At 37.0% G+C, this 22371-nt stretch overlaps 1 protein-coding gene across 3 annotated transcripts in view; it reads left to right on the top strand.

Annotated features, from left to right (window-relative positions):
- The window catches only part of C4BPA (complement component 4 binding protein alpha), a 42273-nt gene that overhangs the window by 15873 nt on the left and 4029 nt on the right, over window positions 1-22371 (top strand). For all 3 annotated transcript variants that reach the window (XM_007481300.3, XM_007481303.3, XM_056815848.1), the window contains 6 exons: window positions 67-166; window positions 5837-5922; window positions 9899-10093; window positions 11349-11531; window positions 13312-13506; window positions 19703-19885. In XM_007481300.3, the coding sequence (XP_007481362.2) occupies window positions 67-166; window positions 5837-5922; window positions 9899-10093; window positions 11349-11531; window positions 13312-13506; window positions 19703-19885 (942 nt within the window). The remainder of the gene's footprint in view (window positions 1-66; window positions 167-5836; window positions 5923-9898; window positions 10094-11348; window positions 11532-13311; window positions 13507-19702; window positions 19886-22371) is intronic.

Consider the following 22371-nt stretch of genomic DNA (forward strand, 5'->3'; position numbering starts at 1 on the left):
GCTTTAAAAAACCTGACGTGTTTCCATCAATTAAAAACTTTAACTTCTGCTTTATTTTCCTCTTAGAGAAACGATGTGAACACCCAGGAGAATTGAACAATGGGAGAGTGATTATTAAGACAGACCTTGATTTTGGTTCCAAAATAGAATTTAGCTGCTTGGATGGGTGAGTGTCAGGTAACCCAAAATCCATCATCTTTCTTTGGTTGGTAGAACAGAGCTCAGGACTGAATAGGAGAGAAAAATGACGTTTTCCAATAGGAAGCAGAGCTTAGTATGGAAACACAAACTCCTAGTAACAGCATATTTGAACCATTCCAGAAGTTTAAATATAAAGATATAATTTGTTAGCAAGCAAGTAAGCACTTAAGTATCTACTTTGTACCAATCACCAGATTTGGTGCTAAGGATACAAAAGTGGCACAGTTCCTATCCTCAAAAAGCATCTATTATACTAGGGACAGACATGTTCATAGATAAGTAAACAGAAGATATAGGCAAAATAAAGACTCAGTGCTTGGGGGAAGGGGAGAACTTTTTTTCCTCCATTTTTTATGGTCCTGCAAAACACATGTCCATACTGGTAATTGCAAGAGCAAACTCACACATAACCAAAACTCCTAAATAAAACCAAAGATGCACTGATGGGAAAGAGAACTCCTGCAGTTCTTTCTCTGGAGGTGGAGAGCATTCCCACCCTAAGTCTTACAGGATTATCCCAGATCAGAGCACTGCTGAAATCGTCACATTTTCACAGATAATCATTGTAAGGAGAGAACTTAAATAGAGAAATTAAGAACAGAATCTTGAAAGAGGTGATATTTATTTTTTTCTCATTCTCAACTTTTCATTTAAATATTTTATTTTTTTCCAATTACATGTGAAAACAATTTTTAACACTCATTAAAAAAAAATTTTGAGTTCCAAATTCTCTGCCTCTCTCCTTCCCCTCCTACTGCACGGAAAAGGCAAGCAATTTTACATAGATTATACATGTGTAGTTATGTAAAATATATTTCTGTATTAGTCATGTTGTGAAAGAAAACACAAAGAAACATAAAGAGAGAAAGTAAAAAAAAGCATGCTTCAATCTGCATTCAGACTCCATCAGTTCTTTCTCTGGAAGTAGACAGCATTTTTCATCATGAATCTTTTGGAATTGTATCTTTGTATTGTTGAGAATAGCTAAATTGATCATCTTATAATATTGCTATTACTGTGTACAGTGTTCTCCTGGTTTTGCTCATTTCACTTATTCTTAGTTTTTTAAAGCAATACTTTTTGAGGAGAAATGGATGCTGGTGGCACATCATATCCCAATTTCATTTAAAAACTTAATTCTACAATTCAGGACTGGACTGACCACTGGATTTTGAGCTGCAGCTCTGCCTAACTTATACAAATTGAGCTTTGTCTAGGGCCATGAAAGGGCAGTTAGTGATGAAAGAGGTGATATTTAAATGAGGCTTTGAAGTTCCAAGAGTGAGAAGTGAGGAGACGATGCATTCTGGACATATAGAGACAGTCTGTGCAAAGCTTGAAGATGGGGACATGAAACTTTTTGTTTTGTTCTCACTAAAAATCTATATTTATTATATTATACATGTTATACATAAAAATCTATAGTATATATTATATCAATTATATTTTGTTTTGTGTACTATGGCAACTTACCAAATACAAACAATGTAGGTTTGGGGGGAAGTGGAAAGAACATTGGATTTGAAGTTAGAGGACTTGGGCTTAAATCCCAGCTTTGCTGCTTTCTACCTGTGTGACTTTGGACAAGACCCTTAAGCTCTCTGGCTTCAGTTTTCCATCTGTAATATGAGAAATATATGTCCAAGCTCAAATCGAAATGAGATTTTGTCTTAGAAAACCATGAATTAACTTTATCTTTGTTATATGTATTTTCATTTATTTTGTTAAGAACTTCCCAATTATATTTTAATCTAGTAGTCTCACTCTGGAGTGTTTCAGACAACTAACACTGAGTTTGACATCTCTATCTTTAGATTACTTCTAAGGTCCCTTCTAGCCCTACAGCTATGACCTGATTCCTAATGATAAGAAATGAACAAGTTAAACTTTTCATTTATTCATCATTTAACTGAAGCAATGTTCTAGCACTGAAGAGAGAGGTGTTTTTTTTTTTCGATTTCCTTTTCCCATAGTAAACAGTTCATATTTAAGATTCACTTGATATACATGAAAGAACCACTCGGCTAAATTCTTTTTCACACAACGGACTTGTACACTGATGGACCCCAAGCATAATCTACTCATTTTTAAAATTTGTAACTCTTCTATCTCCTCAAAAATTATAGACCCACAAGTCCATTGGGCCTCCCTTCTAATCTCTGCATTCATTTGGCCTTCTCCACAAATCACAGGACGGTTAATCTAACTCTTGATATCAGAAGCATTAAGCTTTAGGCTTAGTTCATAAGAATATGGAATCACATAACTGGAGATGGAAGAGTACTCTGAGGTTGTCTAGTCCAACCCCTTTGTCTTTTTTTAAATTTTTAAAATTTGCATATATTTTCTATTTAAAATTGTACTATTCCCCAATTACATATAAAAACAATTCAGGTTTAAAAAAATTTTGAGCCAAATTCTCTCTTCCCTTTGTCTTTTACCCTCTCCATGAACAATCTGAAATGGATTTTACGTGTGCAATCATGTAAAACACTTTCCCATGATAGTCATTTTGTTGAAAAAACTAATTAAAAAAATGAAACAACAAAGTGAAATATAGTTATGTCTCAGTTTGCCTTCAGATTCCATTGGTTCTATTTTCTGGAGGTGGATGGCATTTTTCATCATGAGTCCTTGGGGACTGTCTTGGATCACTGTAGTTGAGAAGAGCAAAGTCATTCACAGTTTTTCATTATACGATACTACTCTAGCTGTGTACAATGTTCTCCTGGGTCTGCTCCCTTTACTCTGCATCAGTCTTTGTCAAGACAAAAAGAGCTGCTATAAATATTTTTGTACAAATTGGTCCTTCCCCCCCTTTTTAAACCTCTTTGGGCTACAGACTTAGTAGTGATATTGCTGGATCAAAGGGTATGCACAGTTTTAAAGCCCTTTGGGCACAGCTCCAGAGTGCTTTCCAGAATCCACCCCCTCTTCTTACAGAGGAAGAAATGGAGCCCAAGGGAAGTAGTAAGTTCCCTCTTGAACCTTACTTACCACATTCTGTTTCAAATGAGAAAATGTTTAGGTTCTCTATAAGGCTTTTCACCATGTTCATCCATCTCTTAATAGGAACCATCTGCTGAACATATTTGGGTAATCTTGATTCAGATTCTAGACCATTAATGTTTCTTCAAAACTTGTACTAAATAATGATTGCCACAGCCTAAGTAGACTTGAAATGAAGACCCTTGGAAAGAGAAATTCCATTTCCAAATAGGTTATAGCCTGGCAGTATCCTAGTCGTATATCTCCATCTTATCAACTTACTTAAATTTATTTTAATTTTCTTTATATTTTCAACCCTTATCTTCTGTTTTAGAATAAATACCATGGATTAGTTCCAAGGCCCAACAGCAGTGAGGGCCAGGCAATGGGGGTTAAGTGATTTACCCGGGGTCACACAGCTAGGAAGTAGCTGAGACCACATTTGAATAAACTTACTTCTAAAAAACTGGAATCACCCATGATGTCCACTGGATAGAGGCCCTCCAACCATAGCAAATAAGAAGTCACAAGCATCCGCTGTGCTCTGTGCAGACAACCTGTTTTCTCACCTAGAATCTGAAAACACTTGTAGATAACAAATGACTTCCAGAAACAGCAGTTTAGTCTCACTCAAACTAAACGTATGGTTTGGGGCACTTATTCTCTGATGCTAAAATATGATACACTAAACAACAACTTCTCCTGGAAAGCCATGAAGATATGAGTTCTATTTAAAATTGGATGGGGTACAGGGGGTCATGCTCTGAATATCCTATGGACAAAGCATCTAAGCAATAGCACCTCTCTTGGACTTTTCCAAGTTCAGTTTCTTAAATATTTATGGATCACAACTCTGGGATCTCCAGTAGGACTTGCTCAAGTGTCTATACCTGTTCAAAGTTGCTTTCTGGGTAATATTTAGGTTCATTTTTTAGTTTCCATTATGGCCTATAGTTTCCATTTGGGTGAGAATATAATTTAGGCTTTCAAAATGTCATAAAAGAATGTCAATTCTCCTCATCAAACATTTGGTATCTAAAGTGTCTAGATTCCTTCTTTCATCAACAACACAGAACATTGATATTTAAGGGACTTGTCAGAAAGTTTAATTATGAATTGATTGTCATCTTGTGCTGGAGCTAGCATGGACCAGAAAAATGGTCAAGATGATGAGTTGCTGATGCCCAAAGAAGTTAAACCAGCCATTTTCAGTCCTGTCCAACTATTTGGGGTTTTCTCAGCAAAGATATGAGAATGGTTTGCCATTCCTTTCTCCAGATCATTTTATAGATGAGGAAACTGAGGCAAATAGACTTAAGTAACTTGACTGGGTCACACAGTTGATGTCTGAGGTCAGATAACTTCTTGACTTCAGGCCTGGCACTTTATCCACTGCACTACATAAGCTGCCCAATGGAAATATGCAATGTGGATTCAAATAATGTGACCATTTCAGGGAATTCAGTATTTACACTATTAGGAATTTGGGAGTAGTGAGGATTCTTTTTGTGCATGGGTTGGATTGGGTCCCTTCTAAATCTCAAAATCTATAATCATGTATGTTTTCTTTTATTATATAGTGAAAAAGTAGAAATCTTCACTTTTTTCCTTTGTGCCCAACTTAGAGCTAAGTGCACTTTAATCAGAAGTGGTTTCAAATCCTTACTTTACTACTTCCTATTTGTGCCACTCTTAGAAAGTCACTTTGCCTTTTTCAGATATGATTGTGGCACTCGGTGAAAATCTGGGCTTTAGTTTCCTCATCTGTAAAATCAGAAAGTAGAATGATATGATTTCCAAGATGCCTTTTAGTTCTAAGTTCTATTAATAGTAATAAAATACTAGTAGTCAATCTCCCAGGGACTCAGCACATCTATGACTGTGTTCCTTTCATTTACTTTTGTTGCTTAATACAATTTTGCATGGTTTTCCATTTATTTTAACTTTGTACACACACCCCAATCCTTTTTGGAAATAGACTGGATATAAAATTTTAATGAATAATAATCATCTTGATGACATTTTGATTGCTAGCTACACTAACAATGTTTACTCCAGAGAAAATGGTGGCAGAAGGAGTAGGCTGGTGAGATGGAGCTCTGAGCTGGGAGAATGACCCAGCAGATATCAAGGTCCAAGTAGAAGCTGAAGCTAACAGCCAAAAAGTCAAAGACCTTGACAGGAGTCAATGTTTAAGCACAAACCAAAAGCCCAAAAGTCTTCAAATTGAGAAGGGAAAGTAAGCAAATGTCAGCATTCAAAGCTAAGCAGAGGCAAAGCGTAAAACATAGTCTATTCAAAGGAACAATACTCACTAATATAACACCCTTGAATTGGCCCAGGCTCAAGAACAAACAGATGCTATTAACCTTCTGCTTCTTTTTATACTAGGTAGGAAATGATCTCCAGTTATTAAAACGTGGCTAGTTCAGGAAAGGATACAGGGAATCACAGTGGTAAGCCTGGTTCTCCTTTGTTCAGGGAGGGATTTCTTCTCTTTTGAGCCTGTTTCATTGCACTGATGAACTACAGCTGAGTGAGTGAGTGGGGTAAGATGACAAAGACCAATTGTTAAAGTGCTTTCCATGACTAAATTATGTTTATGGCAGGATGAGTTTCATTAAAGCCCTTGACTCTATTTATTCAGATACCACTTAATTGGATCATCAACAAGTATCTGTGGGATTTCAGATTCAAGACTTACCTGGAGTGAACCTCTTCCAGTATGTGAAAGTAAGTCAAGATTGCTCATGAATCTTGTTGTCATAAAAACCCTTGTATTTTGGTGAGTCAAAAGGTTGCCAACTCTCCTTAATCCTTTCTTCCCAGCCTGTCTCACACCTGTCCCCTCTTCTGTATGCAGATGATTGACATCCTAATCCAAGCTCTCAGTACTCTTAACAGTGATTAAAGTAGCTTTCTTTTTTATCTTTCTGCTTCTAGCCTCTTCCTTCTCTAACTACACAGAAGCCAAAGTGATGTTCTTTTGTTTTTCATTTTGATAATATTTTATTTTTGCCCAAATGCATATAAAAACAATTTTTAATATTTTTAGATGTTGAGTTCCAAATTCTTTCCCCCTTCCCACTCCCCCTATTCCCTGAGATGGTAAGCAGTCTGATATAGATTTTATATGCTCAATCTTGTGAAACATTTTTTCTTTTTTAGTCATTTTGTTGGCGAGATCTCAAATATTTAAACAAATTAAGAAGAAAGAATGCAAAACATAGTATGTTTTGTTCTGCATCCAGACTCTATCAATTCTTTTTTTTCTGGAGACAGATACATTGTGAGTCTTTGGTACTGGCTTAGATCACTGTATTATTGTGGTTTTTTTTTAAACCCTTACCTTCCCTCTTATACTCAATATTATGTGTTTTTTCCAAGGCAGGAGAGTAGAAAGGACTGAGCAATGGAGATTAAGTGATTTGCACAAGATCACAAACTAGGATGTTTCTGAGGCCATATTTGAACCCAGGATCTCCTGTCTCTAGGTCTTACTCTCAATTCACTGAGCCATGTGGCTACCTCTCCCCACACTACCCCACTGTAGTATTATTATAATAACTAGTTGTTCATCAAAATATTGCTAATGTATATAATATTCTTCTAGTTCTGCTTACTTCTCTTTAGATCAGTTCATATTAAGTCTTTCCAGGTTTTTCTGAAATCATAGTATTTGTCATAGAGCACAATCATATTCCATTACACTTAAATATCACAACCTGTTCAGTCATTTCCCAAATGATAACCAATCCCTCAATTTCCATTTTTTTGCTACAACAAAAAGCTGCTATAAATATTTCTGAACAAATGGGTTCTTTTTCTGTTTTGAACCTCTATGAGTTACATATCTAATAGTGAATTTCTAGGTCAAAGGGTATGCACAGTTTAAGAACCCTTTGGGTTTAGTTCCAAATTGCTCTGCAGAATGCTTGGATCAAATCACAAGTCTAACAACAGTGCATTAGTATCCCAATTTTCCTATATCCCTTCCAACAAATTTATCATTTTCCTTTTCTGTCATATTGCCTGATCTGATAGGTATGAGATGATAACTCAAAGTTGTTTTAATTTATATTTCTCAGTTCAAGAATGATTTAGAGCATTTTTTCAAATGCCAATAGATAGCTTTGATTTGTCTGAAAACTGCCAGTTCATATCCGTTAACCATTTATCAACTGAAGAATAACTTAGATTTTTATAAATTTGACTCAATTCTTTATTTATTTGAGAAATGAGACCTTTATCAAAGATACTTTCTGTAATATCATCCCAGCTTTTTGCATGCCTTTTAATCTTGGTTGCATTGATTTTGTTTGTACAAAACTTTTTTTAATTTAGAATAATCAAAATTATCCACTTTACATTCCATAATGTTCTCATAATTATTCTTTCATCCATAGATTATTCCATGCTTCCCTCACTTGCTTATGCTATTATCCTTTATTTCTAAGTCAAATATCCATGTTGACCTTCTTTTTTTTATTTTTTATTTATTTTTTTTTTTAAAACCCTTACCTTCCGTCTTGGAGTCAATACTGTGTATTGGCTCCAAGGCAGAAGAGTGGTAAGGGCTAGGCAATGGGGGTCAAGTGACTTGCCCAGGGTCACACAGCTAGGAAGTGGCTGAGGCCAGATTTGAACCTAGGACCTCCCGTCTCTAGGGCTGACTCTTAATCCACTGAGCTACCCAGCTGCTCCCCCATGTTGACCTTCTCTTGGTATATAGTTTGTGATACTGGTCTGTCCCCAGTCTCTGTCATACTATTTTCCAAATTTCTCAGTGATTTTTGTCAAATAGTAAGTCCTTGTCCTTAAAGGTTGGATCTTTTGATTTCCTAAATACCAAATTACTGCCAAATTGGCCCACTTCTTGTTTGCCATACATAAACGTTCCATCTTTCAACTCTGTGTCTTCACTAGATAGATCTCAATGCCTAGGATGTTCTCTCCTCCTCTCCAACACTTGAAATCCAAAGCTCAGACCAAAACTCTGCTCAAGCATTACTTCCTATACAAGACCTTTCCTGATTCACCCCCCAAATAAATCACATGTTATGTATTTGTTTTTACTTGTCAATGCATATTTTGTTTACTCCCAGTAGAACAGTAAGGTGGGAGACTAATTCCATTTTCTCATCCCCACTGCCCAGCACTGGACTGGCACATGAGCAGTGTAAATGCTTGTGGAATTGAATTTGCTATTTGGCAACACTTCCATATGAATCTAAAGTGTGCTAGATTCGAAGTCAAAGAATATGGGTTCAAATCTCAGCTCTATCTCTTATTACTTGTGAGATATTTGCCTCTCTGGGTCTTGGTTTCTGCAAGTATAAATTAGGGGACTTCTAAGGCCCTTCCAGTTTGAAACTTATGATTCTATATAACATAGACAGATAGATAGATAGATAGATAGATAGATAGATAGATAGATAGATAGATAGATAGATAAATGGATGGATAAAGAGATGGATGGATGGATGGATGGATGGAGATAGGTAGATAGATAGGTAGATAGATTGATAGATAGATAGTTGGATGGATGTATAGAGAGAGACAGACAGAGAAATAAAGATGAGATAAAATGGGCAGTAGATCTAAGGATAGATAGTAGGATTGCTTAATGAAAAATGATAGATAAGATAAACAATAGATAGATTAGGTAGCTCTATGAATAGATAGATGCTTGATACAAATAGACAAATAAATTTATTTGTGTGAAAAGTAATATAAATAGATGATAATGTAGCTCAAATCCTATATAGATGTTAGATTAGATATAAGTAGATAAGATGTGAATAGATGATAGATACAGAATAACAGATGACAGAAAAATAGATAGAGATGAATAGATGATAGATGACAGAGATAGATAAATGATAGATGATAGATAGTATATAGATAGATGAATGGATAGGTAAAACATTTATTAAGCACTAGCTTTTTGCCAGGCATGGAGCAAAGTGCTAGAGATATGTATTTTTTTAAAATGATAATGCCTGCTCACAGGGAGTTTACATTCTAATAGGGAATGACAAAGATATAATGAGAGCTGGAAGGGGAGGTAGGGAAGGATATCCTGGAGGATGGAGGGTGAATCAGTCATGGAAGACAATGAGCTAGATCCTGAGGAGGTAGAATATGGGAAGTAAAATGAACTGGGGTGAAAGGAGCAGCATGACTGAAGGGGAGAAGGAAATAAGCATTTATTAAGGACATATGGACTAGGTATGATGCTTAACTCTTTACAAATATTATCATTCAATTTAGTTATTGTTCAGTTTTCTCAGATGTTTGAGACCTCATCAGAGTTTTCTTGGCAAAGACATTTTTTTCCAGTTCTTTGTACAGATGAGGAAACTGAGGAAAACAAAGTTAAATAACTTGCCCAGGGTCACACAGCCAGTAAGTTTCTGAGGCCAGATTTGAATTCAGGAAGATGAATCTTCCTGACCTCAGGCCCAGCACTCTATCTACTGTACCACGTAGCTGTCCACTCATTCAGTAGCTCCCTCCAAAAACAGGGATCCGAGGCCAAGAATTCACTATTATGGAAAACAGGCCTAAGGGCAGAGTTATCCTAAGGGACTTGAGGCAGCTATTAGGGAGGCACAACAGTCCAGAGAATGAGTTGAGCTGAAAATGGGGTGGAAAAGTAGCGATAAATGCCTTCCCTGATTATGTCTTTCTTCCCACTTCTGTCTAGTTGTAACTTGTCCGCCTCCATCACCCATCAGCAATGGAAAGCACAACGGTAGAGAGGACAATATCTACACCTTTGGTTCTTCTGTGACCTATAGATGCAACACTCCATTCTCACTTATAGGCGAAGCCTCTATTTCTTGTTCTGTGGTAAATGAGACTATTGGTACATGGAATCCACCTCCACCCAATTGCAAAAGTAAGTGAAGTCTAAGATCTTTAAATTTTTATTTTTTTTAATGGAGAATGAAAATTTGAAGGGTGGAACCAGCACCTCACTTCAGTGTAATAATTTTGCATTCATATATTATTAGTTTATCATCAGCAGGATGTCTACCACTGGAGAAAAAACTAAGGCACCTGCAGGATAAAGTGAGAACATTTTTTCCCTGTCTTCAAAACTCTGAAAAGTTAAAAGGATCCCTAAGATGGATAACTAATTGAGACACTAATCTACGTGTAGCACCCTCTCTGGGCTCATTCCCACAGTTTGTGATGGCACAATCAACTGTATAGTTGGAAATCTTGAACCCCTAAAACTACATTACCCAAAATTCCTTTCTGTATTACCTAGAATCTTTTTCCCTTTTCCTGCATCCTCACCTTGACTTGAGGGTATTTAGGTTTGCTGTGACTCCTCCCACACTCTCTTTTACTTGCTACCCAGCTAAGTTCAGGTAGTTCTTTTACTTTAGCTATTATTAATAAACTTTATAAATTATAATACTTAGCTATTGAATATTAATTTTATAACACACACCCCATATATGGGTCAGTTAGTTTTTAGCAAAGATATAAAGCCTGTGTTGGTCAAGAGAGGGTATGAACTTATAATACAGCAATCCTAAGGTGCTAATGCCTAGAAAACAAAGGTCTATGACAGTTGAAAACTATGGACCCACAGTGCTTGATACTCTTTTGCAATGGATTATTCAAGCTTTAGACTCCCTCTAAGGCAGTGATGGCAAACTTTTTACAGGTGAAGTGATGTGCCCAGCTCCCTACTCCACCCAGGGGAGGGAGAAAATGCTCCCATTGGGCTGTTGGGTAGAGAGGTGGGTGATGTGGGAAAATGTCATGAGGTGTGGTGGAGAGAGGAAAGGGAGCAGCTCCACCCACGTCCCTTTGCCTTTCTAGTAACAAACTCTGGGAGAGGGGGTGGCTGTGTGCCTACAGAGAACACTCTGCATGCCATCTTTGGCACCCATACCATAGGTTTGCCATCACTGATCTAAGGGATGGACAGACTATTTCCTTTGCATCTGAAAGACCTCCTTTATAAGTCCATGCCTTTGGCCCTTTGGAGGAGTAGTTCAGCACCCTCATCAGCCCAAGTAGGAAACCTTTTCATTTGTATCTGTAGAAAACATTAGGGACTTCCAATCATTTTGTTGTTGCTTTCCTAGTGTTGCACCTGATCATTTAGACCAAACAATCTTGTTATCTTTCTTTAGTTGTCGTCTGTAATCAGCCACAGATTTCAAATGGGAACATGGTCTCTGGTTTGAGATCCACCTACACATACAAAGACACTATTCTATTTGAGTGCAAGAAGGGTTACCTTCTCCATGGCTCCAGTTTGATTCACTGTGGAGCTGACAATAATTGGATTCCTGCTCTACCCAATTGTGTGCTCAGTGAGTATGGACACATTCTAAACCTACTCAGAAGTTCAGGCATGGGAGCACTTACAGGGCATGGTACAAACATACAATTTGTCACAGTATAATTTTGTCTTATTCTAATCCTCAGAAGTCTAGACAGTTAATTGTTAAAGAGCTCCATTTTTCCTCACTGTAAAAGAAACCTAAATTCAGCTCCGAATTGCATAGGGCAAGGGGCTACAAGTAATAAATTAGCATTTCAATAGTGCTTTAAGGTTTGTAAAGTGATGTACACGTATACACATCGTTTATTTTCACAACAACTCTGCAAGGCAGGTGTTTTTATCATCCCCATTTTACAGATGAGGAAGCTAAAAGCCTGAGAAAGGTTAAGTGATTTGCCCAAAGTCCCTGCCCAAACTGGCAAATGTCTGAGACTGTAACCACCTTTTATTTTGCCATTTTTATTTTGCTTTACATCATTTCTGTACCCACTCCAACCCAAAGAACATGCCATTCAAAATGTAGGAAGCCAGAGCTCAGTAAATATATTCTGGAAATAATGATTTCATTGATGTGTAAATTTTACTTAGAATCATTCCTTATCCAAATATATCATCAGAAGAGGCAAAAGAGACTGAGAACCGAAGTTTCAATTATGAAGCTCAAAGGGCATTTTGTTCTTGCCAGGTCTTAAACTGAAGGGTAAAAGATGATGTTCTTAGTAGTAATCTCTGCTGGTGATGAGGCAGACACTTTATGCCCACTCTCACCTTCCAATTAGGAAACATTCCAAAGTTAGCTTCATATCCCCAGAAACTTTTCCCAATTTTCTTTACTTCAGGGTAATTGGAAGGTCAAGACTTTGCATTTGAATACAAGTTTATTCAAAGAGAAGTTATTTTAGATGGCATTATTATTATTAAGAATATGATATAATAATAGCAATGATAATAGCTAGTACTTATATATAGCACTTCAGTATTTACAAAGCCTTTTATGTGTGTTATCACAACAATTCTGGGAGGTAGGTGCTATTATAATATGCATTTTCACCAATCAGGAAACTGAGGCACAGAGAGACTTTCCTAGGGTCACATAGTTAGTGAATATATGAGGCAGGGTTTGAATTTAGTTCTTACAATATTTTATATATTATACCTATCTAGTTCTTTCAATGAACAGAAAGTATTCCCCCTTTGAATTTGGGTATTCTACCAAGCTGTGTACACTTTGGAGCATTTTCATATATATACATATATGTGCATATATTAGTCTCCATAGTTCCCACCTACCCCTTTGCAGCCTTCTATGGCTTATTCCCTGAGAGAAATCCTCGGACAATTCCTTGTACCCCAAGTTATCCTCTCCCAAGAGCCCTGAAAGGAATTTCTGACACTTTCAATTGTCTTAGATCATTACCTAAGTTGGATTCTGCCATGTCATCCCTTAAAATGGCAGGTTAGTCACCATTCATAAGCAAAGGATAAACTATGGGAGTGGAAACACCAAGAAAAAGCAACTGCCTGAATACAGAGGTTGAGGGGACATGACAGAGGATGGACTCTAAATGAACATTCTAATGCAAATACTATCAACAAAGCAATGGGTTCAAATCAAGAAAACATCTAATGCCCAGTGGACTTACGCATCGGCTATGGGGGGTGGGGGGGAGGAAAAGAAAATGATCTATGTCTTTAACGAATAATGCTTGGAAATGATCAAATAAAATATATTTTTAAAAAAATGGCAGGTTAGTATGTTGCCATACCTGACCTCAGTAATAATCGTTTGCACCACTTCTCTTGACCAGATAGCTGCCTTTCACCACCACACATTGAAAATGCTGAACTTAGTAGTCCCCATCTTGGATATGAAGGAGAGTTCCCAGTTGGCACTCTATTGACATTTGCATGTAGGTATGGATACAAAGCCGTTCCAGATAGGCCAATTACTGCAGTATGCCAGGAAGATTTTAAATGGCAAGTGGATGAAGGAGTTTGTAAGAGTAAGTATGTTTTAATACCTCCATTTTCATCTGTGAAACTCAGTGTTTAGGAAACCAGTTTACCAAAGATGTAACTAACTCTCCAAAAAATAGATATGAGATTTTAATTAATTTTAAGAATTGTATTAATTTCTCGGAGTCTTAGAATGTTAAGGTCAGAAGGGGATAATAGAGGTCATCTGGAAGGGTTATTAGAAGAAAATAACATGGAATAGGATACTATCCTAGGAGTTAGAGAACCTTGATTCAATCCATGTCTGGGATTTAAAATTTAGTTCTTTTTCATTTGACTCCATTTGGGGTTTTCTTGACAAAGATTCTAGAGTATTTTGACATCTTCTCCCACTCATTTTATAGATGAGAAAATTGAAAGAGGGTTTAAGTGATTTGCTCAGAGTCACATAGCTAATAAATGTTTGAGAGCAGATATGAACTCAGAAATATGAGTCTTCATGATTCCAGGCCTAGCACTTTATCCTATATATTTTGGAAATGAAACCTTTATCAGAGAAACTTGCCATATTTTTTTCAGTTTCTTGCTTTCCTTCTAATTTTGGCTGCATTTGTTTTGTTTATGCAAAATATTTTTAATTTTATATAATCACAATTATCCATTTTATTCCCTGTAATTCTATCTTATATCTTTTTTGGTCATATACTCTTCTCTTATCCTCAAGTTTTGTCAGGTAAAATTTTCCTTGTTCCCTTAATTTGTTTATATTTTACCCTTTATGTCTAAATCCTGTATCCATTTTGACCTCATCTTGGTATATGACATGAATCTTGGTCTATACCTAATTTCTGCCAGACCACTTTCTAATTTTTTCAAATAGTGAGTTCTTTTCACCAAAGCTTGGATCTTTGGTTTATTGAATACTATATTATTATATTTACTACTCTATATTGTATATCTAGTCTATTCCACTAATTCACTCTATTTTTTTTTATCCTGGTGTGATTGTTTTGAAGATGACCACTTTGAAATATGGTTTGAAATCTTGCTCTCAAGGAGCTCATGTGTACAAAGTAGCTATATACAAGCAAGATCAGTTATAATTAAAAGAGGAAAAGCACTAGAATGAAAGGGGGATTCAGAGAGGCTTGATGTAGAAGATGGGGGTTAGCTGGAATTTGAAGGAAGTCAGGTGACTTCTGGAGGAACAGATCTGGCCCCGCGTGGATCTGAGTCCACTTTCCTTGAGGCTTATATGGAGTGCCATACATACCATATGTGCCCCAGTTACCTCTGTTCCTCAGTTCTCTCACTGAATACTATTGCAGCACAGAACACTACCTCACTGACGTCCTAGCCAGATCCAGCTTCTGCCTTTTGGTTTTCTGAGGACCTAGAAGGAGGCAAAAAAAAGAACTGGATTCCTTTGTAACCTCATGGAACATCTTCTGTAATTCTGCCAAAGCAGGGCAACCAGTGAGGGAGAGTTTGCTGAGCTGTTTGCTCTAAGTTAATTTAAAGAGTGAGATTTTTATTTTAGAACATACAGTTGAACTTTCTTTATCTCTTCCATATAATTCCTACTTTAGAGAAATTATGAGGATTGGTAAAACTGTCTAGTTCTCTATCTTGTTGGTCATGTAATACAGAATTTGTCCTTTCAACTTAATTTCTATTTATCTCTTTTAACCAGTTCTGTCTTTACTGTACCCTTGTTTGAGATCATCGTTGTTCCCCCGGTTGTTGTTTTTTTTTTTTTAATTTATTGGAGGGATAATAAATTCTTTTCCAGATCCTTATTTTAACTAAGTAAACATTTACATTTCACATAAGTGTCTTATAAACAATATATTGTTGGATTCTGTTTTCTAATCCAATCTGCCTTCTTCTTTCTTCATATGGCTGAGTACTTCCCACTTGCTTTTTTAATTTAAATTTTAAAATGTTATTTCTCTAATAGAATTTATTCTCAGGTATTGCTACTGCTTCCTTCCCTCCCTACCCCATGGAAGGAATTACCTGACAAAAATATAAATGTTCATGTGTTTATTTTTTAGTTCATTCTTGGGAGGTTGACATTTATAAATTATTCTCCAAATATTAATTTGTTGCTGTGTATAATGTTTTTTGGTTCTCTTCATTTCACTGTTACTTCTTATAGATCTTTCCAATTTTTTAGATTAACCTGCCCATCATTTTCTTTGAGCACAGACATTCACTTTCCTGGTTATGATTATTAATTGCGAATTCCTCTTCATCTCATGATCATCCTCTTATACTTCCCTCACCCACCCCTTTGTCCCTTATTCTTCTTTTTACATGGAGGAAGATAGTAGTGAGAAGTATAATAAACGATATATAACAGGAACAATCTTTTTCTGTACCATTACTCTTTCTCCTTTCCCCTTCACTAAACCCTTTCTTTTTCCTTTCTTTCTCTTCAATCTATACCTTCTGAAGTTAAAAGTTATTTTTTTGCTTGTGACTTTTCCCTCCTTGATATTATCCTTCTTCTTAAAACCTCCCTTTTCTTCTCCCTGACCCAGTCTATTTCCCTCTTGAGTTCAGTGTATTTCTAGCTCTTCATAAAGGTCTTTGCATACGTGTGTGTGTGTGTGTGTGTGTGTGTGTGTGTGTGTGTGTGTGTGTGTGTGTGTTGAATCCTTTGTCTAGTTCTGGTAAATGAAGTTTATGTGTGGCGCTCTTGTCTCCCATTCCTTTCATTTTACTATAATCTTCTTCTTGCACATATGTTTATGGGAAATAGGAAAATTCACTTCCACAAACACTCCCTTCCTCCTCCTTTTCTCTTTCTATTCTATGGCTAGCTACTTGGGTTCTTTCTGTGTTGTAGCTGGGATAAAAGCGGGAAAGTTGAATTTTTGTGTGACTTACTACATCACGATCTTAGCCAGAAGTCATTATATCTTTCAAGTAGTTTGTCATCCTTATTAGACTAATAGAGTTTGCAGCTGGAGACCCTTGATAATGCAGTACTCCAACTTCATTAGAGATCTATGAGAGTTAATAGAGGGAATGCTATTGACTTCAATACAGTCTGTGGGGGGGGGCAGGGACTCTTGAGGATTGGTTGTAATAATCATATAAGAATGATTTATAATTAATTTATCAATTAGAATGTTGTAAAAGCTGTTTCTTAAGTGCTCAAAACATTTGTTCCCCCCTCCCCCGCCTCTGTATTTGTGGGGGTGGGTGGAAGAGTACTAACTATACCACCCAGAATCTTTTTTATTCTATTTATTTACCCAGTAACATTTTGTCACAAATTGAGTAAAAATGAACCTTCATTTAGTCAATGATAGTAGATTCTGAATTAGGAAGGTTCAAATTAGTATGGTTTGAGCATATTAGAATACTCTCTAAGGTTCTGTAGTGATTAATTAATGGAATTCTCTCTACACTGATACAATCCATTATAGGTTAGTAATTCTTGATGATGCATTTTAATGAACCTCTAAGAAAATTTTATAATTAACATTATTTTTATATATTTCTGCAGATATATAGACTAGAGCACTACCACCAAATTTACCTTTTTAAAAAAAAAAACAAAACCCTTACCTTCCGTCTTAGAATCAATACTGTGTTTTTGTTCCAAGAGCAGCAAGGGCTAGGCAATGGGGGTCAAGTGACTTGCCCAGGGTCACACAGCTGGGAGGTGTCTGAGGCCAGATTTGAACCTAGGACCTCTCATCTCTGGGCTTGGCTCTCAATCAACTGAGCCAGCTGCTCCCAAATTGACCTTTTTAATAGCAATGTGGTTATAAATTTTATAAACTTTTGTTGTTGATATTCAGTCATTCAGTTATGTCTGAGTCTTCCCATGGATCATAGTACGTCAGGACTTTCTATCCTCCACTATCTCTTGAAGTCTATCCAAATTCATGTTCATTGTTTCTATGACATAATCTATCCATCTCATCCTCTTCTGTCCCCTTCTCCTTTTGCATTTAATCTTTACCAAGATAGCGGTCTTTCCCAATAAGTCCTGTATTCTTATTGTATGGCCAGACTATTAAAACCTCTGCTTCAGTTTAACCTTCCAGGGAATCATTTGAATTAATTTCTTTAAGTATTGACTGATTTGATCTCTTTCCTCCTCAAGGGACTCTTAACATCTTCTCTAGCACCACAATTCAAAAGTGTTGATTCTGTGGCACTCTGCTTTCCATATAATCTGGCTCTTGCAACCATTTATTGCTGCTGGAAAAACCATAGCCTTGACTACTTGGACTTTATTGGCAAAGTGATGCCTCTCCTTTTTAGTATGCTGTCCAGATTTGACATAGCTTTCCATCCAAAGAGAAAACATCTTTTAATTCATGGCTGTAGTCACTATCTACGATCTTGGAGCCCAAGAAGATAAAACATGACCCTGCTTCCATTCCTTCTCCCTCTCCCTCTATTTGCCAAGATCTTGTTGGGTTTTTTATGTTAAGCTTCAAGCCAGCTTTTACACTCTCCTATTTCACCCCCATCAATTTCCTCACTTTCTGACAACAGAGTGGCATATTCTACATATCTGACATTGTTGACATTTCTCCCAGTGACCTTAATTCTGGTTTTTGATTTGTCCAGCCTGGTTTTTCGCATGATCTTTTTATTTGATGCCGATAAAATTTCTACAAAGTTTTTTTTAGAGTAACAATTTGTATAAACTCTTAAGTAAAAGCAGCAACATTATGGAGGAGAGTTTCTTTACATTTTGCATCAAAAGAGGAAAGTTTAAGCCTTGAATAAATAGCTCAATTCTCTTCCTGCATATAAGGTATTAGTGGCATGTAAGGGTATAAAAGCACTAAAATGCATCATTGATATTTTAAGTATGTTTATAAGGAAATACTTGAAAAAGAAAAGTCTGAGAATGGGATGCTAGCATAGGTTTAGTACTGTAAAATTAAAAAAAATAATGGCAAGCTAAACAAAATATAGATAGAAAAACTGTTCAATATATATTTTCTAATATCATCAGTAGTCTATGTAAGATGTTTGTCTACATGGAGCATAGAATAGGTAACTTGAAGAGAGGCTTGAATATGTGCCTGAAAACTTGCCCACCTCTCTCTTAGGGAGATTGTGATTCCTGCCTTGAGAAAAGCAGGAAAATGGGTAGATTTTTCATTCATTCACTGCAATCCAAATAATGGAAAAATCTCTTCAGGAAGGTACATAGGAATCATATGCTCACCATTGCTTTCTACCAGTGAATTCATTGAATCGCGTCATGCTAGTTCATAGTAAAAGTGGCTGTAAGCAAAACTGAGTCTCAATCCTGGCATGCCCCGTTTATGATATTAGGTGGGGGGCCATGGCAGAACCCCTTTGAGGCAAGGCAGGCATGCCTAGAATACTTTCCAGGAAAGATCATAATGGAAGCAAGTGGGGAGTAATGCTTCAATCTCACCTTTAAAAAGAAGCCACAGAGTTCAGAGACAAACACCTCAGGAGGACAGAGAGGCAGATGGTGTTAGAATGGGAAACGGGGTGGTAGAGGGAGGCAGACAGTGTGGATAGAAGAATGAGGAGAGGGAAAGGCACAGAGAGTCACTTATGTATCCTGAGATTGGAGCTGGGAGCACTTAGACAGTGTAGAATCATAATAGATAAATGCTTGGGGGACAGTAGTTTGAGTCCTGTTTTTAGAGGGTTTGGTGATAGAAGATGGACTATGATCCATGCCACTCTTGACTTAATTCACTAACACATCAACATCACTTCAACGTTATCAGCAACAACTTAAGGCTAGCCCATTATCATGCTTTGCTGGTGTTTCACTGGCCTCAAAAATCAGAGGAATATAAGATCTGGACTTTTTCTGAGGTTTTGACACTAAGGGCAGCTAGCAGTACTGGATGGAGGGCTCTTCTTCTATTAGGACCTAACTTACTTCCCCTAATTGGGCACATAGACTCAGGAAGTGGCCTTAGCTAACTTATTTAGGAGGCATTTGCTAAAGGCAAGTTAGTCAGGGAGACAAGATTAATATACAATTTTAGCAGGGTCACATAGCTAGGAAGTATCTGAGGCCAGATTTGAAGCCAGCATATCCTGTCTCCAGGCTTGGCTCTCTATCCACTGAGCCAGTCACCTACCTGCCTCAGGTATTGTTGTTTTTTAAAATAAAATAGAAACCAGATCCTCAGTCATTAAAGTATTCTTATAATAATTTTGTTACTTCTCATAGTTGCCTTCTTGATTTCAACAAATCTCTTTCTTTCTCAGGAATTTGTTGCCCATCACCACAGATTGACCATGGAAAATTCCTAGGGTTCACCGATGAATGTATTCATTTCCCAAGAAATTCTTTTACAATTCCATGTAAAAGGAAATCCAAACGGAGTATATGCCAAGGAGATGGCACGTGGAAACCTGCAATATCCTCATGTGAAGATAAAGAAGACGAAGGTAACCACAGATGATTTCTAAGTCAAAAGGCATTGCTAATTCAGCCACAGGTTTTAGATTGTATTAATTTCCTCATGGTCAGGGTGATATTGGAACAGTTTTTCTAAGAAAGAAAAGAGGAAAAGCTCCTTGACTAGGAAAAAAGTCTGCTTGGCTTAGAACATCTGGAGCATCACATTAATTTGGGCACCATACATTAAGAAAGACATTAATAAATTGAAGTACAACCAGAATAAATCAAGAAGGATGTGAGGGAACTGAAAAACATACCATCTGGGAATTGGTTAAAGATTGGGAGTGGGTTTTTATACTAGGCAGCTAGGTAGTGCAGTGTATAGCGTCAGGAAGACTCATCTTCCTGAGTTCAAATCCAGCTTTAGATACTTCCTAGCTGTGTAACCCTGGGCAAGTCACTTAACTTTGATTGCCTCGGTTTCCTCGTCTGTAAAACAAGTTGGAAAAGGAAATGGCAAACCACTCTAGAGTCTTTGCCGAGAAAAGTTCAAATTGGGTAATGAAGATTCAGACATGACTGAAATGATTTAACAAGAACTTTATATTGGAAAACAAAAGATTTCAGGGATTGTTTTCAAGTATTTGAAAAAGCATTTGTTACATAGAAGAGCAATGGGACTTATTATAGTCTTGGCAGAAACAGGAGCAATAGGTGGGATTTTTGGAAGGCAGATTTTGAACGGATATAAAAGAAAAACTTCTTAACATTTGAATGTCTCAGACTGGAATGGATGGTTTGGGAAGATAATGTGATGGTCTTCAAGCAGAAACTGGGTGATCCCTTGTTATCCTGTTTTAACATAATCTCCTATAATTCCATCCCCCTCTCTATGTCTCCTACACCCATTTTGTCATCACTGACACCTTCAATCCCTTCATCTCTCAGCATTTTCTTAGGACATTATCCTTTCCCTGACTTTACTGCCCTCCCTTTCCAATCTTCATTCTACATTTGGTCAATTAAACTCAATGCTGTCCTCTACTCTTGAATCCCTTGACCATTTGTCCTGTTGCCATTCATTCCTTGCCAAACTTCAGCCCTGAGTTACTCCCATTTTCTGAGTCTTCCACACCACAGGGGCTAACTGAACAGAAGTAGAGAAACTCATACTCCTCTGTTGACTAGATAAAATATAAATTCATATTACCCAATTTCAACCGAGCCCACACTGCAGCAAGGCAATCTTTTGATTCCCTATCTCCCTTCTTCCAAAAACCTATTTCAATCTCCTCATTTCAGTCTTCTACCTTTTTTTCTCCCTCAACTGAAGACCTTTCTTCTTTACTGAAAGAATTAAGAATATTCAGTGTAAACCTTTTTTTCTCCCCCATTCTTCAATTCAAAACTCCTTTATATAATTTTCAACTCTCTCCTCCTCTACCCCATCTCTGACAAGAAAATGGACTTTCTTCTTGCCAAGCCAACCCTCACATACGTCCCCTTGATTCCATTCTTTCTCATCTTTTCCAGAGGAACACAACCTCAATCATCCTGCCCACCCCCATTCTCCATTCTTCATCTTTTCCTAATCTACTGGCTTCTTTCCTAATGCCTTCAAAAATTCCCAAGATGCCTTCATCCCTTTCAGAAAAAAAAAAAAACAACCTTATCTATTGACTTTCATCCCTTAATCTATCGTTCTATGTCTTTCCTCTTAGGAGAGGTTTACATTTGCTTCCTTCATTTCCTTTCTTCTCACTTGGCAACGCTTCTGCAATCTAATTTGTCTACATTAGCCAACTGAACATTGATTTCTTAATAACCAGATCTGATTTTCTCTTTTCAGTCTTCATTCTTCTTGACCTGTCTGCTGCATTTGGGCCATCAGCTGGCCACTCTCTCCTCCTGGATATTCTCCCTTCTCTAGATTTTCCTGACTTACTTTTTCCCATTGTTCTCCTATCTGCATGAACGCTCTTTTTCATTCTCCTTTGCTGGCCCTTTTAAATTTAAATTTAAAATTTTTTTCATTTTAATATTTTTATTTTTTACTTATTACATGTAATATTGATTTTCCACACAAGTTTTCCTAAGTTATATGATCAACTTTATCTTCTCTTGCACCCTTCCTTTCCCCATCCCAGGGCTTGTGGGTGATTCAATCTGGGTTATATGGTTCTTTTCATAAAACCTTTACCTTCTTCCTGTGAATCAACACTGAGTATTGATTCAAAGACAGAAGAGTGGTAAGGGTTAGGCAGTTGGGGTTAAGTCACTTGCCCAGGTTCACATAGCTTGGCCAGACTTGAACCAGGACCTCCCAACTCCAGGCCTGGTGCTCTATCCTCTGAGCCACCTAGCTGCTCCTTTGCAGATTCTTTTTCCAAATCATATCCCTGACTGGCTGATCTAAGCCTTTTACTCTCTTCTACACTTTCTCTTTCTTATCAAAAAGCATTGGATTAATTGCTATCTCTATGCTACTGATTCCTATATTTATATATCCAGCTATAGTCACTCCTTTGAGCTC

Source organism: Monodelphis domestica, chromosome 2 (genome assembly GCF_027887165.1).
Source record: "Monodelphis domestica isolate mMonDom1 chromosome 2, mMonDom1.pri, whole genome shotgun sequence".
Taxonomy (NCBI): Eukaryota; Metazoa; Chordata; class Mammalia; order Didelphimorphia; family Didelphidae; genus Monodelphis; species Monodelphis domestica.